The sequence below is a fragment of the Gracilinanus agilis genome, chromosome X (assembly GCF_016433145.1).
Source record: "Gracilinanus agilis isolate LMUSP501 chromosome X, AgileGrace, whole genome shotgun sequence".
NCBI classification, from domain to species: Eukaryota; Metazoa; Chordata; class Mammalia; order Didelphimorphia; family Didelphidae; genus Gracilinanus; species Gracilinanus agilis.
This window is the reverse complement of record NC_058136.1, coordinates 61,428,438-61,442,920: the sequence shown is the minus strand read 5'-3', so window position 1 is coordinate 61,442,920 and position 14,483 is coordinate 61,428,438. Positions and strand designations below refer to the sequence as shown.

At 47.5% G+C, this 14,483-nt stretch overlaps 1 protein-coding gene across 1 annotated transcript; it reads left to right on the top strand.

Moving 5' to 3' along the window:
* The first annotated feature begins 164 nt into the window (after positions 1-164).
* On the top strand, positions 165-13,827 carry IGBP1 (immunoglobulin binding protein 1). The gene is made up of 6 exons (XM_044682572.1): positions 165-376; positions 625-921; positions 8,201-8,396; positions 8,941-9,020; positions 9,821-9,915; positions 10,745-13,827. The coding sequence occupies exons 1-6, from the start codon at positions 165-167 to the stop codon at positions 10,891-10,893; spliced, it is 1,029 nt and encodes a 342-aa protein (XP_044538507.1). The 3' UTR covers positions 10,894-13,827.
* The last annotated feature ends 656 nt before the right edge of the window (positions 13,828-14,483 follow it).

Here is a 14,483-nt window from a genome sequence, read left to right as displayed (position 1 = left end):
GGAGATGGGAGGTGACTAGGGGGGGGGGGGGCCCGGGCCCTCCGCCCCCCTATGCGGCCTGTGAAGGGGAAAAAAACCAACATGGCGGCTCTTCCGGTGAGGCCTGGAAGTGACTGCCCTTTGACCCCGGAAGTAGATGACCGCTGGTTCCGTCCTTCCCCAAGATGGCGGAGGCGGTGGCGGCGGCGACCGAAGAAGAAGAGGAGGTGGCCGGGCCGCGACTGCCACAGCTGCTGGAGACCGGTCGCCGGCTCCTAGGTGAGGTCGAAGACACCAGCGAGTCGACAAACTCCAGGTTCATCCAAGAGAAGGTGAAGCAGGGTTTGGAGAGCCTGGATAAAGCTTCTCGCATGATGGCGCAGCTTGACCTGTTCAGGTGCGAAAAGGAGAGGGGGCGGGGCCGCCAACGGCCAGGTGGGGGGCAGTGGGGGCCGGGCGGAAGAGGGACCGAGCGCCCCACGGCCAGGAGAAGGACTCTGGGAGTGCCGGCAGCCGCATGTCATTGACAACTCCGTCCGGGACTTCCCCCGGGCACCGTTCCGCTCATGCATGTGGTTCCCGGGGACACTGGCCGAGCATGGCCAGAGCCCAGGCTCAACTTTTCTCTCTCTGTCTTACTTACAGCTCCAACGAAGACCTGGAAGAAATCTCTTCCACCGATCTGAAGTACCTGATGGTTCCCGCCCTCCAGGGAGCTCTCACGTTGAAGCAGGTCAATTTCAGCCACCGGCTGGAACAAGTACAGAGTGCCCGGGCCCACTTCCTGAACTTCTTAAAGCAGTGCCAGAACTACAAGGTCACAAAGTTCGAGCTTCCCCTAACCCATGACAGCCTTCTTGGAAGGAAAGTAATAGACGGGACCCCAGGAAATCAGCAAAGCCTCGTCACCATGGCCTCTCACAGACAAGCCAAAATCGAGAGGTGAGTCAGTGGCTGTGACTTGACAGAGCTCCCACGGGGGCTGCATGTTTGGGGGAGACCCAAAAAGGAGCTTGCTGTTAAGGGGGTGATTCCTCACTGAGCCTGAGGAAGGGAGAGATCGCCAAGATTTGCCAGAAACCACTGCCTTTGGTTGAGTTGACACCCCTCACCTCCATCTTGGAAACCAATGTCTAGTGAAAAGAATGCTGGCTCCTTTGTTTGGAGTCCTCAACTCTGTTCCCAACCCTGCTGTGCACTGTATCATGGCTATAGACTATTTAAGTGGAAAGGGACCTTAGGAACCAGCTAGTCCACCTTCCTCCCCCTCAGTTTGTAGATAAGAAAACTGATGATTAGAGAGGAGACACTTGTCTAAGCTTATTCATTAGCAAGTCTACCGGGGCTTGGACTCCAGATCCTTTAGTTCCAAAACGAACACTCATTTGGAGAAGCCCGGAACAGATCACTCTTTGTGACTTGATTGTTCCATCTGAAAAGTACAGGTTTCCCACAGATGCATGAGAATGTTATGAAATTCATTGAGAAAAATGAATGTGAGTTTTGCTGAATTTGTGGAAAATGATTGTATATCTTAGAGATTGTATATGTTAGAGATTCTTCAGACATAGGGTAGACTAAATGGCCTCTGAGGTCTCTTCCTATTCCTAAGATCTAGGATTTTGGTCAAGAGCATTTCTACATTACTCTAAATTGAAGGTCCCATAGTTTCCTCAGGACTGAGATTCTATTCCCTGTCTCCCTCCCAGGAAGAAACTTTGAAGGATGGGAAGCAACCCACAGCGATTTCATGTTGTTTCTCTTCTCTGCCGGAAGGAACAAGAACTATTCAGGGTGCATTATGAGTGCCAGCTGGGACTGGGGGCCTCTTAGTGGAGATGGAACCCATGGGGCACCCAGTGGGGCTTTAGAAAGAGGCCTGGAGATTGAAGTTTGTCTGTTGTGGAAATGTATCTGTATTAAATGCTGTAAATGTAGGCCTGAAAGGGATTGTTGGCTCCCCAGTGTGGCCTTTTGGAAAACCCTCTCTTGAGGATGTTATATTTCAGAATCTTTGTTGAAAAAATCCAGATTTTGACCAAAAAGTTCATTTATTCCAAACCATTCCTGAGCAGGAATTTCCTATGAAGCATCCTTGAGATGTGTGATCATATGCAGCCTCAGGCCTAGTAGTATATGCTCTTTAAGCACCTAAAGGAGAGCTTACCTACAATGAATGGGCTTCTCTACCATGGGCAATCTTACACCCTTCTTGACAAGGTTTCCTGTGTAGTACTCTGCCCCTATCTTAATAATCTGATATAACCCAGAAGATAACCCGATATAACCCAGAACATTGGGCAGCCATAGCTATGCTACTGTGTTGCCTGGTGTCTCAGTCAAGTAAAGCATGTCCTTGGACCATGGCATTAGCGGTCAGCTTAGCAACTTTACTAGAACCCATTCCAGCTACCCTCCTTTCCTAAGTGGCAATAATTAGACATTTTAACAAAAATTTGCCCTCGGCAGAGGGGTAAGAGTCTCTTTTGCTGGTGGTAGACAATTTGAGAGAAATGGACTTATTCCTTAGGAAGCTTTCTGCTTCGTGGTCTTCCCTTTATCTCACATTTCTGGACCGATCTTCTCTACTCCCTCTAGACTTTCTTTATGGTTTCAGTTATTAGCCCTGAAGATGATTCTGAGATCAAGTTATCTAGCCCTGCCTCTCTCGTGACCTTCAGACTTGGGTCTCTGAGAGCCTATTGGACATCTCAATAGAGAGATGCCCTGCAGATATCTTTAGCTTAGCATTTACAAGATGGAACTGTCACTTTTCCCTCCAAACCTTCCCCTCTTCCAGGCTTCCTTATTACTGTCAAGGACACCAGCATCTTCCCAGTCCCTCAGGCTCAAAACCCATCTTATCTTCAATTCTTTTACCCTACCCCACCCCACCCCACCCCACCCCTATCCCTGGATTATTGCATTAGCCTACTGGCTTGATCCCCACCCCTCACCCCTTGCCTCAAGATTCTTCCCTGCTGCAGTCCATCCTCACTTCAGCTGGCAGGGATCTTCCTAAAGCATAGATCTGACCATATCCCCTATTCATTAAGGTCCAAGGGCTCCCTCTCACTTCCAAAATTCAATATAAAACTGTTTAGCTTTTAAAGCCCTTTGCATTATAGCCCTTCACTGAGTCCCTCCTATAACAGGCAAAGCCCATTACACCTTCCTTCCTTTTTGACTCCCTACCTACCTGGTGAGAGGAATGGAGAGATACTCCATTTCCTGACTCCCTGCATTTGCCTGAAAAGCCCTCCTTCTCACGTCTCCCCTGAAATCCCATTCATTGTAGGCGAACTCTTTTGGCACTGCCTTAATGGCACCCCTTTCCTTCAGTTAAGCTGCTGATTTATCTTATGGCTATCTTATTCATGCATAATAATTGCCTGTTGTCTCTCTGCTTAGATTGTAAGCTCCTTGAAGGCAGGGATTTGGTTTTGCCTTTCTTTCTACTTAGTGCAGTGCCCAGCACATAGATGTTTAATAAACGCTGGTTAACTTGAATCTGCCATCCAGTGTGGTATTTGTCTTGCCCAGTTTGTTTGTTTTTTGTCATCTCAAGAATTTTGTTTTTATCTGTGCCTTCTAATCATTGATTAAAATGTTAAACACCACAAAACCCAAAGATAAGTGACTGTGACGCGGAGTCAACCAGAAACTTCCCTCCAGAATGGAATTGGATCTATTAATCACTGTTTGGGTCAGGTCATTCTACTGGTTGAATCCACATAACTGTACTGTGCTCCAGCTCACATCTCTCTGTTTTGTCCAGGACTTTGCTGAAATCCAAGTTATTTTGTCTCTGGCATTCCCCGTCTGCTGACCCTGTCGGTAAAAGGAAGTATGGTTAGTCTGGAATTAACCCATCATGATTGAAGTCCTGTGGATTTTTTTTTATTTATTTATTTTTTGCCCGGGCCTTCCGTCTTAGAATGAATACTGTGTATTGGTTCCAAGGCAGAAGAGTGGTAAGAGCTAGGCAATGGGGGTTAAGTGACTTGCCTAGGGTCACACAGCTAGGAAGTGTCTGAGGCCAGATTGGAACCCAGGACCTACCATCTCTGGGCCTGGCTCTCAATCCACTGAGCTACCCAGCTGCCCCCAGTCCTGTAGATTCTTACTGGTCACCTTTCCCTTTCTACATGCTGACAAACCATTTCTTTCTTAATACATTCTAGAATGCTATTTGGAATAATTCTCAAGCTTCCCAGCCTATTGTTTGTAAACACTGCCACGTTCTTCCCCTTTTTCCAGTCTCATGGCACCTCTTTTATTCTCTGAGTTCCCCAAGATCATTTGCTAGTTTAGTCAGTACCCTGGACAGTAGTTTTCTAGGGCCTGCCTACTGGAAGGCCTTGAAAAAGCTGTCATTTGATCTCTGACCATCTCTCCTCACTCCCTTGCATACCAAATCTGTTCCATCCTCCGTCTGAGTCTAAAAATGAGAGGTTTAAAGGTGGAAGAGACCAAAGCGAGTATGTAATCTATAGACCAATACGATGCTGCACCACCAGTAGCTTTGACAGAGCAAATAGAAGCCAATCAGTCCAACAGTTCTTCTTTTTCTTGGTTGGCCATTCTAATGGTTGCCTCCTCATGCCAGATGGTAGTTCTGTAATAGTTTATCCCCGGTGTTACACTCTCTTTCCTTTTTTGGTTATCACTAGCCTCAGATCATTCTGGGTTGGAGAATACCTGACATTCTTACCAAACCTCCTCTCGACTTTGGCCTCTGTTACTCATTTCCGTTTCCACCTTCCCTTGAGATGCTTTGATTCTGGCATTATGGGGACCCCTACCAATTGAGATTGCCAGCCTTCTGGGTCATAAGCTACAGGCAGGCAGATTTTTCTCCCCAAAGCTAATCTGGCCCTTGGCTGATTGTGCTGCCCTGGCCACTGGTCTGTCTCATCTCTTTGGAATGGGGAGGAAAACACTGGCATACACCTGCCATGGCTGGAATGGGCAGTCAGGTGGCATGCAAGCTGTTTGTTGGGGTCAGTGAGGGTGTGTGTGCGACAGGCACTCTACTGGTGCTGCTCTAACATGCGCGCGCACGCACACACAAACACACACACAAACACACACACCCCTAGAGGCCAAAGGCATTGTAGGAGGTCACCAAGAGTCTGGAAGAAGGGGCTCTGGGTTGCAACATTGTCAGAAGGGCTTGAGAGCATCCATTCTTCTGTATTTGCAACCTGTGGTGGTGTTACAAGATTCTGTTGTTACTGGAGTCGCTACTCTGTATCAATTTCTTACATGTTTCTAACTGCCTCTCTAGAGAGAGGTGTGGACTGCTGGCTGTCTAAGAGAAGAGTGCCCAGCAGGAACGGGAAGGGAATAAGCATTTATAGAGCGTCTCCTATGTGCCAAGTACTGGGCTAAGCACTTTACAAATATGATCTCGTAAGACCTTCACAACAATCCTGGGAGGGAGGTACTGCTGTTTTCCCCATTTTACTGGAAGGAGGAAACTGAGACAGGCAGAGGTAAAGTGACTTGCCCAAGAACCCACAGTTAGTAAGTGTCTGAGGCTGGATTTAAATTCAGGTCTTTCTGACTCCAGGGTTAATGCTCTCATCCCCAAGCCAAAGCCTACCTGCATAAGGGTGCTGCTGGTAGTTTGGGGCCCTTCCTTACCTACCATTTTTTTTGGAATGATGGAGGGCTTTAGCTCTCAGAATCTCATGTAGAGCTAGGTGGCATTTTGAATGGAATGTCAGGGAGCAGCCTTGCTTCTTTGGGCCTTGTGGTGATTTGGGAACAACAAAGAGTGTTTGGCCACAGAGGCCCTGCCTCTCTCTCTCTCTCAGGTTGCACGAGAGAGAGAGTGGGAACAGGATTGGCCGGAGCAGTCTCTGGCAATACAGCTGCTAGAAATGAAACCATTTCCCCTTGTTCCAGAAGCCTGCTGGCCCGTCTCTTTGGCACATGCAGAGTCGACTACTACACCTGGGTGTCCTACTAGGGAGCAGGAATACCTGGGGTCTGTACCTTTCATAGGAAGAAGCCACCGGGCTTAAGAAGATCCAAGTGGCAGGAATGATAAGTGAGTGAAAAAGCATTTCTGATAGGCCATCCCCTGTCTGAAGCGCTCTCTCCCGCCCACCCACATTGTTTGGGTCTGGCCAGATGTGTCACCCTTGAAATGCCATCAGCAGGGAATCATTTGTTGGTTGTAACATGCCACTGCCCTAGATGTGAATTACCGTGGCTGGGGTTCCTCCCTTTGCCCGTGCAGGCAGCTTGTCTATTTCAGACAGAGCATGTTGGGAGAAATGAACCTAAACTTCCATTTCCCTAAAGAGATGGATAGGCGGATCCCAAGAACTCCGCAGTTCTGTATCATTTCATTGAACCTCGGTAGGTACGCCTCTTTTGGCTGGTGGGGGTGGGGGGTAGCATGGTAGAGGCTCAAAGAGCCTGGGAAAAGATGATGAGCCATTTTGATTGCCAACTTCAGGCTCAAGTGCCTCCTCCTTGAAGAGGTCTTCCCAGACTGTCCCTCTTTGGTTAGTGCCACCACTCTCTTCCCAAATATATACTTAGTATGTGTGTGTATTCACTTATCTGGGAACATGTTGTGTTTCCCCAACAGAATGTCAGCACCTTAAGGTCAGTCTGTCCCACTTTTATATGTGTGTCTCTAGCATCTAGCACAGTGTTCGGCGCATAGTGGGTGCCATTACATGCTTGCTGACCAATTGGAATATTTATCCTGAACTCTTCAAAAGGCCAGAAGTGGAACTGATGGAAAGGCAGGTTTCAGGTGGCATCTAAGTGGTGCCACAGGGGATAGAGTGCTGGGCCTGGAGCCAGAAAGACCTGAGTTCAAATCCAGTCTGGGATAAGCACTAGCTGTGCAACACTGGGCAAATCATTTAACTTCTGTCTGCCTCCGTTTCCTCAGTTATAAATTGGGAATAATAATACCACCCACCTCCAAGGGTTGTCTTAAGGATCAAATGAGATAATGCATGCAAAGTGCTTTGTAAGCTTTCAAGTGCTATATAAATACCCTGAATATATATGACACATGTCTCTATGAGATACATATATGTGACATAAAGAAGAACTTTATAACAGTTAAAGCTGTTCAGCCAAGCACAACACAGCACCTGGCCTGTAGGCACTTAATAAACAATGATTGGCTCCCTATCACTGAAAGTATTTCTTAAGGAATAAATGACCACCTGGCAGGGATGTTGTTGAGAAGAAGCCAGATTGGGTGGGAAGTCAAACTCAGTGGCCTCTGCAGTCCCAGTTGGTTATTAAGATTCTGTGGAAATAAAAGTCACAAGGGGGCATTCTGTGGCCTGGAGGAAAATTTGATTCGATCAACCACAGATTGATCTAATAATACTAAAGAAGTTGACTTCTAGAAACAGATTGTTTTTCTTATTGTCTTCTTTTTCTTTAGTATCTTCCTTTCTCCTAGCTTCAGTTCTTCTCACTTCTTTTAAATCTTCTGTCTTAGAATTGATCAATACTAAGTGGCTCCAAGGCAGAGGAACAGTAAGGGCTAGGTCTTGGGGATTAAGTGACTTGCCCAGGGCCACACATCTAGGAAGTGTCTGAGGTCAGATTTGAACCCAGGTCCTCCCAACTCCAGGCCTGGCTCTATCCACTGAGCCACCTAGCTGCCCCTAGTTCTTCCCCCTTTTTTGTAATCCCTTCCTTCCTTGAGACTCAAGGAAACTGGGTTATGAGACCTGGCAGCCCTACCAAGACATCATCAAATTTCTAGGCTTGTTTGTTCTTGAGAGAGGGAGAAATCATGTTGAGTATATATATATATATGTATGTATATATATATATATACACACATATGTGTGTGTGTGTGTGTGTGTGTGTGTGTGTGTGTGTGTGTGTATTCTACTTGGCCTTGTCATGATAATTGTACTTAAGGAAAATGTGGATGAGTTTACTGCAAGTCATCTTAGGGGAGGGGAGCAAATCCTCCCTTTTGAAGTTCCCAATTATGCCTTCTTAGGAAGTTTGCTTTCTCTTCCAAAACAAGTGGTGAGCTGGATTGCTTCAGTCACCAATGAGTCTTTGATATTAACCCCTCTGATATCAAAGTCCATTTCCCATCTAGTAGCAGACAGGGACTCCTGTTGTTGCCTTCCTCTGTACCTCCAGCCCCTAGAACAGGGCCAGGCCCAGAGTAGACACTTTATCGCTATTTGTTGCATTGAATTCTATGGGGCAGATACAAACAGAAGAAGGAGTTGGAGAACAAGTTGGCATCTCTGGAGACTGCTGTGGAAAGTGGCCTAGCAGATGAGGAGCAAGTCCGGGAGTATTATTTGCTTCACTTACGGAAGTGGATCAACATCAGTTTGGAGGAGATCGAGAGCATTGACCAAGAAATCATGATCCTGAAAGCCCGAGACTCGGGAAAGCAGGTAGGCCGACATGGGGGCTGCACTTCTGCTGTGGATTTTTACAAGTGGGCACCGTATGAGGACTTGGAGCCTTCACAGAGAATTCCTCATTCGATTTCAGTCTAAGATTTCGTAAATGAACTCCTATTGTCACGATTGAGCCAGGTAGGTCCTACAAGACCTCGAGAAGCCCGACCTTGCTTGCCTATCGCCTTGGTAATGAGCTCATGGGAAATCTAAGAATCTACCATCTAGGCTTCAGCTGCCAGGCAGCAGATACTCAAGTTGAATTAAGTTCAACAACCAGCTTTGGAATGCCTGCTCTGTCTGAGGTGTTGATGTAGCTGCTGTCCTTAAAGTACTTGTTTGGGAGCCCTGTTTCCTAATCCTTCCTTAGCGCCTGAGCCATTTCTAGATGTTTCTGGTTTTGTGACACGGTAGGGGAGAAGACCGAGAACAGGAAGCGATATTTGGTGACTTGATTGTAACTCAGGGCTTTTGGAGCTTCCAGGAATACCCTGGGCCACTATGGCAACTAATCTCTGTTATCCCTTGTCCTTCTCAGGCATCAACTTCTCGTATACCTTCGCAGGGCAGGCCTCCAACCAAACCTTTTATCCTCACCCGAGACACCACACAGGCCAAGTAAGTAGCACCTGAAAGGGCAATTGCTCTTACACGCCTCTGCCATCAGACTGGTGTGGCTTCCATACGTTGCAGACCCGATGAACATCATAGAAAGGTGACATTCTCCCCTGTGGAGAATGCCCCCTTTCCATTTTGTTCCCATGACACTGAAGTCCTAAACCTAAAGCTTAGATGAGATTCTAACTTCTTACCGGAGTTGTCCCCAAATGGAATGTGCTACCTGGAGGGGCAGGGAAGGGAGCTAAAATTGAATGAGGTAATATGGTCATCTTCGCCCTGAGCCTGGATAACATAACTGCTTATTGGGATTCGTGGTTCAATTTGAGATTGGCCTGGATGCCTTTTAATGTCCCTGCCAACTCTGGGATTCAGGGATGCTGCTCTGAACCCCTTCCTTCTTCTCTTCATTGACAGCCTTTCTCCTTTAGCTACAACTCTAAATGTCGCTCTTTCTCTTAGGATTTCATATTGAGTCCCTGGGACGGTGTTCCCTCCCTCCGGGTCATAGGGTCCATTCCTGTCAGACCCGCTAACTGGATTTGGGCAGGCCTACAGTAAAGTAAAGCCTTAATTGGGGAGTTGTCAGCCGCATCCCTTCTTTTGGGCTTCCCTCCCTGGAAGATGCTCCATCTCCTAATGGAAGCCTAGTCACCCTCTTAGTCACTGAGTCCACCTTGCTTATCTTGGTGGTGGCCTGGTTTTTTGGAGCTGTCACCGAGACTTACTCGGTGAGCTCGTCACTGAACAGAAAGGGGCTCTTTGCATTCAACTCCCTGATGCTGATTTGCTTCCTACAGGGTATTTGGATCTGGCTATCCTAGCCTGGCGACCATGACCGTGAACGATTGGTATGAGCAGCGACAGAAATGGGATACACGCAAGAATTCAACAGGTACAAGTCAATCAGCAGGCACTTAGTGCGTGCCCAGGTACTATGCTGGCGTGCTAAAGGAAAGGAACGCTGGGAAATGGTCAGGATGATAGACGTTGTGTACAAGCCACCAGGCTCCTGCTCCATGTTCTTTAAATTGGTAGAGAGGCGACCACGGTCTATGCTAGGACCTCCGAAGCTTCTCAGAGCTGGGGGCTCTCCCCTTATTTGGTAAGCAGAAGGGTCAACGTAGACAGGCTGTGGGCAGCCAGGGGAATACGCTTTCCCTTCCAGAAGGTGAGTAGCTGGCTTCATTTCTCTTGAGCATTCACCCTGTGCCGGTCACAGTGGCTAGGCCTAGGCTAGGCCTTGCCCTGAAGGAGCCGACTTGGCAACAGGACCCATACATTCTGTTTCTGTTTGTTCCACCTCACATATCCTGGCACCAGTTGGTCTGGCTAGTCTGAGGGCTGGTTGCATACACTGAGATCACTAAAGGATCACGGACTGCATTGGAACGCGGCCCCCCCCCCCCCCATCCCCCGGCAGTGCCTCTGATGCCCACTTCTTTCCCTTCCCTTCAATCACAGGTACTCTTAGCTCTAGCTTTTCTGTTTTTGCATTTTCCCAGACCTTGACCTGCTGCCTGGAATATCCAGCCTAGGAGTTGCCCTGGTGAACTTTTGTCCACATGTTCTCTGTGGCTATTGTTTACCTTCAGTGGCGTTTCCACAGTGTGCTCCGGCTCACTCCCCATCCCATTTGGAAAGGAACAAGGGCCCTGGAGGCCCGGGGAGTTCTCAGCTCTGTTTTGACGGTTACCCCTTCTTCCTCCCTTTGCCCCTTTTAGTGAACCTCCGCCAGGACGCCGAGCAAGATGAGGAACAAGAAACAAAGTCAGAAGAGGATGAGGAAGACACGCTGCACCGAAAGCGCAGTTGGGACGACTGGAAAGACACACACCAGCGGGGGTATGGCAACCGGCAGAATATGGGCTAATCTCAGCCTGAAGTAATAGGACCAGAGGGGCTTCAACCTTCGCCTCCAAAGGAAAGTTGTCCAGGTTCCCTCTCCCCTCCTGCCCTCCTCCCTCTCCTGTGTACAATGACATCAGAGACAGTTCATCTTGCTGTGCATTTAATAAAGTGTCAAAAGACTGAGTGTGCACTTGTAGCCTAGCTGATGAGCTGACAGAGCTGTTGAGCAGAGAGTCCCAGTTTACCAGACATTCCCAAGTAAGTGGAAAGGGAAAGGCAATGAGAAATGGCTCTGTATTGTCGATGGTTGTATTGATTCTCTTTTAAAAAATAAAATCCCGTGTGTTACTTAAGCCTCCATGGAACCAAGCCCCTTCCTGGGCTGGGCTAGGTAGAAGCCACTTGTCCATGGAAGATCTGAGGAATTAGCTCAGCGAATTCCCTAGACTCATAGCCAGTGGTGCTTTTCTCCAGCCCTGGGTGACAGCCCCCTTCTGCCCAGCAAGTACTTTGGGCACCATGGCATTTGCAGAAGGACAGAAACAGGCTAAGATCTTCCAGCCATTTGGCATCATTTTCAGGAATCAGCAACAGGGACGTAACTGAACTCTGGTGGACACCCAAGGCCAGCCATCATAGACTGTTCCTCAGGCACTACTTGAAGCAGTTTTCAAAAAACAACAGTGCCTTAGGGGGTCTCACCAGCACTTGCTTTGGTCCCACGTGGAGGCTATGATGTGAACACAAGATCCTGGGACTCCTGGTGCCTCTGATTCCCACCTCTTTCCTTCAACGTAAGTCCATCGAGATCACAGATTCTTCCCTTGTAGCTCTTCCGAGAGCTCATTCATAGCTGACGTCTTGCAGAGATCATCCTCTTGGAGGCTGCAGGGATACAGTTTTGCAGAAGTGTTTGCCGTGTCTTGTAGAGAAGGGGTGGCTGGCTCAGACCCTTGTCTCTGGCATTTTAATTGCTCCTCCAGGATCTGTGATCTCCTCAGTGTGGCTCTTCCTTCCAATGTGTCTTCCCTAAAGTTCATCACTCAAAGTTCCTTCCTTGGCTTCTTTGGACATCGAGAGGATACTATTGAAGCTGCCAGCGAACTCTCTTGCTCTCCGTCTGTGACAGACCCGTCTTTTGGAATCACCCATTTCTTGATGATGTCTTGCTCTGTAATTCCTTGTTTGGAATGTGTTGAACCCTGCTCATTGGATGACCCTCAACGTGGCTTCTGTGGAAGACTTATCATGTTCCACTTCTCAGCAGCACATCCTCAGAAGAATATTGGTATTAAATAGGTATGATTTATTTTGTCTCAAGGAAAAACTTGGGGGTCATTCATTCATTCAAAGAACTTGGCGGTTGCCCAAAGGCAGTTCTGCCCGCTCTCTTCCTCCAATTCCATTCGGAGCCTAATTCATCATCTATTTGCAGTGTCTGCTGATGGACAAATTCTTACACGCCGTCCATTCAGTTGTGTATCGTCTTCTGGACAATAAACAACCTTCGCCCGCTTGTATCCGTTTCTGGCATGGAGTGTTAGGCCTCAGGCTTTTAAAGAATTTGTGGGTCTCGTTTAGAAGGTTCTGTTCTGCAGTGTTCCAAGTCTCGAAGCAGTCACTCCGGTGTCCTCCACGAGATAGGAGCATTTAGAGGACGTGACCACCTCTGGAGAATCCTCTTCCATCTGGACCTAGCATTGGATCTTCTCCATGACAGTAGCGGATTGCCTCACTTGATATATTCCTACGTGGTGGGTCTTGGAACAAGGCTCGGTTTTATGTTTTATGTTTCAGGGGTCAGCACATGCCGAGTTGGAAAAGAGCCAAGAAGGTGGTGTTTTGGCCTATCAAGTCAAATGCTTGTTTTATTCAATAATCAGAAGCACAGCGTAATCTCGTATTCTCTCTCAGTCAGTTGGGTGGTAGTAAAGACACAGTGTATTGTAGAACTGTCATTGTGAAAACCTGCTTGCTCGTTTCTAATCACTTTATTAAGTATGCACTCAATATGCGTGTAGATTATTCTTAGAAAATTTGCTATAGGCGGGGAATGTACTTCCAGATAGATATTCTCTCGGAGCTTTTTCTTTTCTTTTTTTTAGTACTAAAGTTGGAGAGCTTTTTCCATGCTTCGGCTGTCTTCCCTTTTAAATACCTTGAGAATCAACCTCACGCTGCCCTCCAGATGAATGATGTTGCAACTCTTGCTGATTTTCTCATCATGAAATTCTTCCATTGCCTTTTCCACTTCCTCTTAGCCGAGTCTGTGCTCTTTTAAGTCCATGTGTAATAACGATGCTGCCTTGGTGGTAACAAACAAACAAACAAACAAACAAACAAACGAAAATTTGTTGATGATCGCGACTTTTGCTGATGTTTTCCATGTTCAGACTCCTTATCCTTTTTCCACTTTCATCCTTCAGTGCCCTGAGGATGGATGCCTGTTAGTTGGGTCTCTCGCCAATGTTTCTTCTACCTGCCACTGCTTCCCACGATTTTATCAGATGTTGTTGTCCAGAATCTCCCGCCATCTGCTTCCATAAGGTTTTTGCAAACTTGTTTGTATTCTAAGTGAGTCGTGTTCTCGCCTGCTATGTCCCTGCACTCAGCAAATAGATCAAGTGTTTGTTGACTAAGGCAGTTTTCCGGATCTTTGTGACTCGTAATGATGGCATTTGATTTACATTGGTTAAACTGAATGAAATGTTATGATGATCATCAATGTCCTGTCCTCCATTTATTTCTCATTTTGTTTAAGTCTCACTGGAGTTGTTTGAATTGCATGCCATGTCTTCTCATTTTGATTCTGCTGCTTTTGTATTCATTTTAACCTTTGCTCTACCAAGTCAATGGGCTTGACTGTATACAGATAGCTAATTCAGGAATGACTCTCACATCAATAATGAGGCATTTCCTATCTGTTAAAATAGCAATTAAATGTTTGATTACATTATCTGGTGCTTGGCATATTTAACGTATTATAGATAACTCTTGACAGGCCAGTTGGTGGCCTTGGTAAACCATGAAATCATGAAAAGCAAAGCGGAAAATGGCCTCATTTCTACACCTACACGAGACCCGTGCAGTTATTAAGCTTCTGGTGGGAGGCACGGGGCTTGATAGCACGAGGGGGACGTTGCGTGCCTGCGTGCGTGCGTGTGCGTGCGTGCGTGTCTGTGTGCGTGCGTGTGTCTGCGTGCGTGTGCGTGCCTGCCTGCCTGTGAAGAAGGACTTTATACACCAGGACTTTTAAAATACCTGGGCCCAGCTCTTGAGATGATGGAAATAAATGCTCTCCTAAACAGCTCTGGTTCACTTCCGCATTAGTGTCAATAGGACGGACCCTTAGACGGGACGAGAGGGGACGGGGAGCCAAAGAAGGGAGAGGGCCTAGGATCTTAGAATGGCGTGGCTGGATCTAGTTAAGCCCCCTCATCTTAAAGATGGCTGACCTTTGGGAGAGTGGGACCCCAAGAGGGAAAGGGACTCTGCAACATAGAATTCCAGAGACGGAAGTGCCAGTTGGCATCCCGGTGCCGGGCCTGTTGCACCCGAGGTCCTTGGGAGCAAGCGTTATCCCAAGTGGAGCCAGACACTCCAGGATCGCTG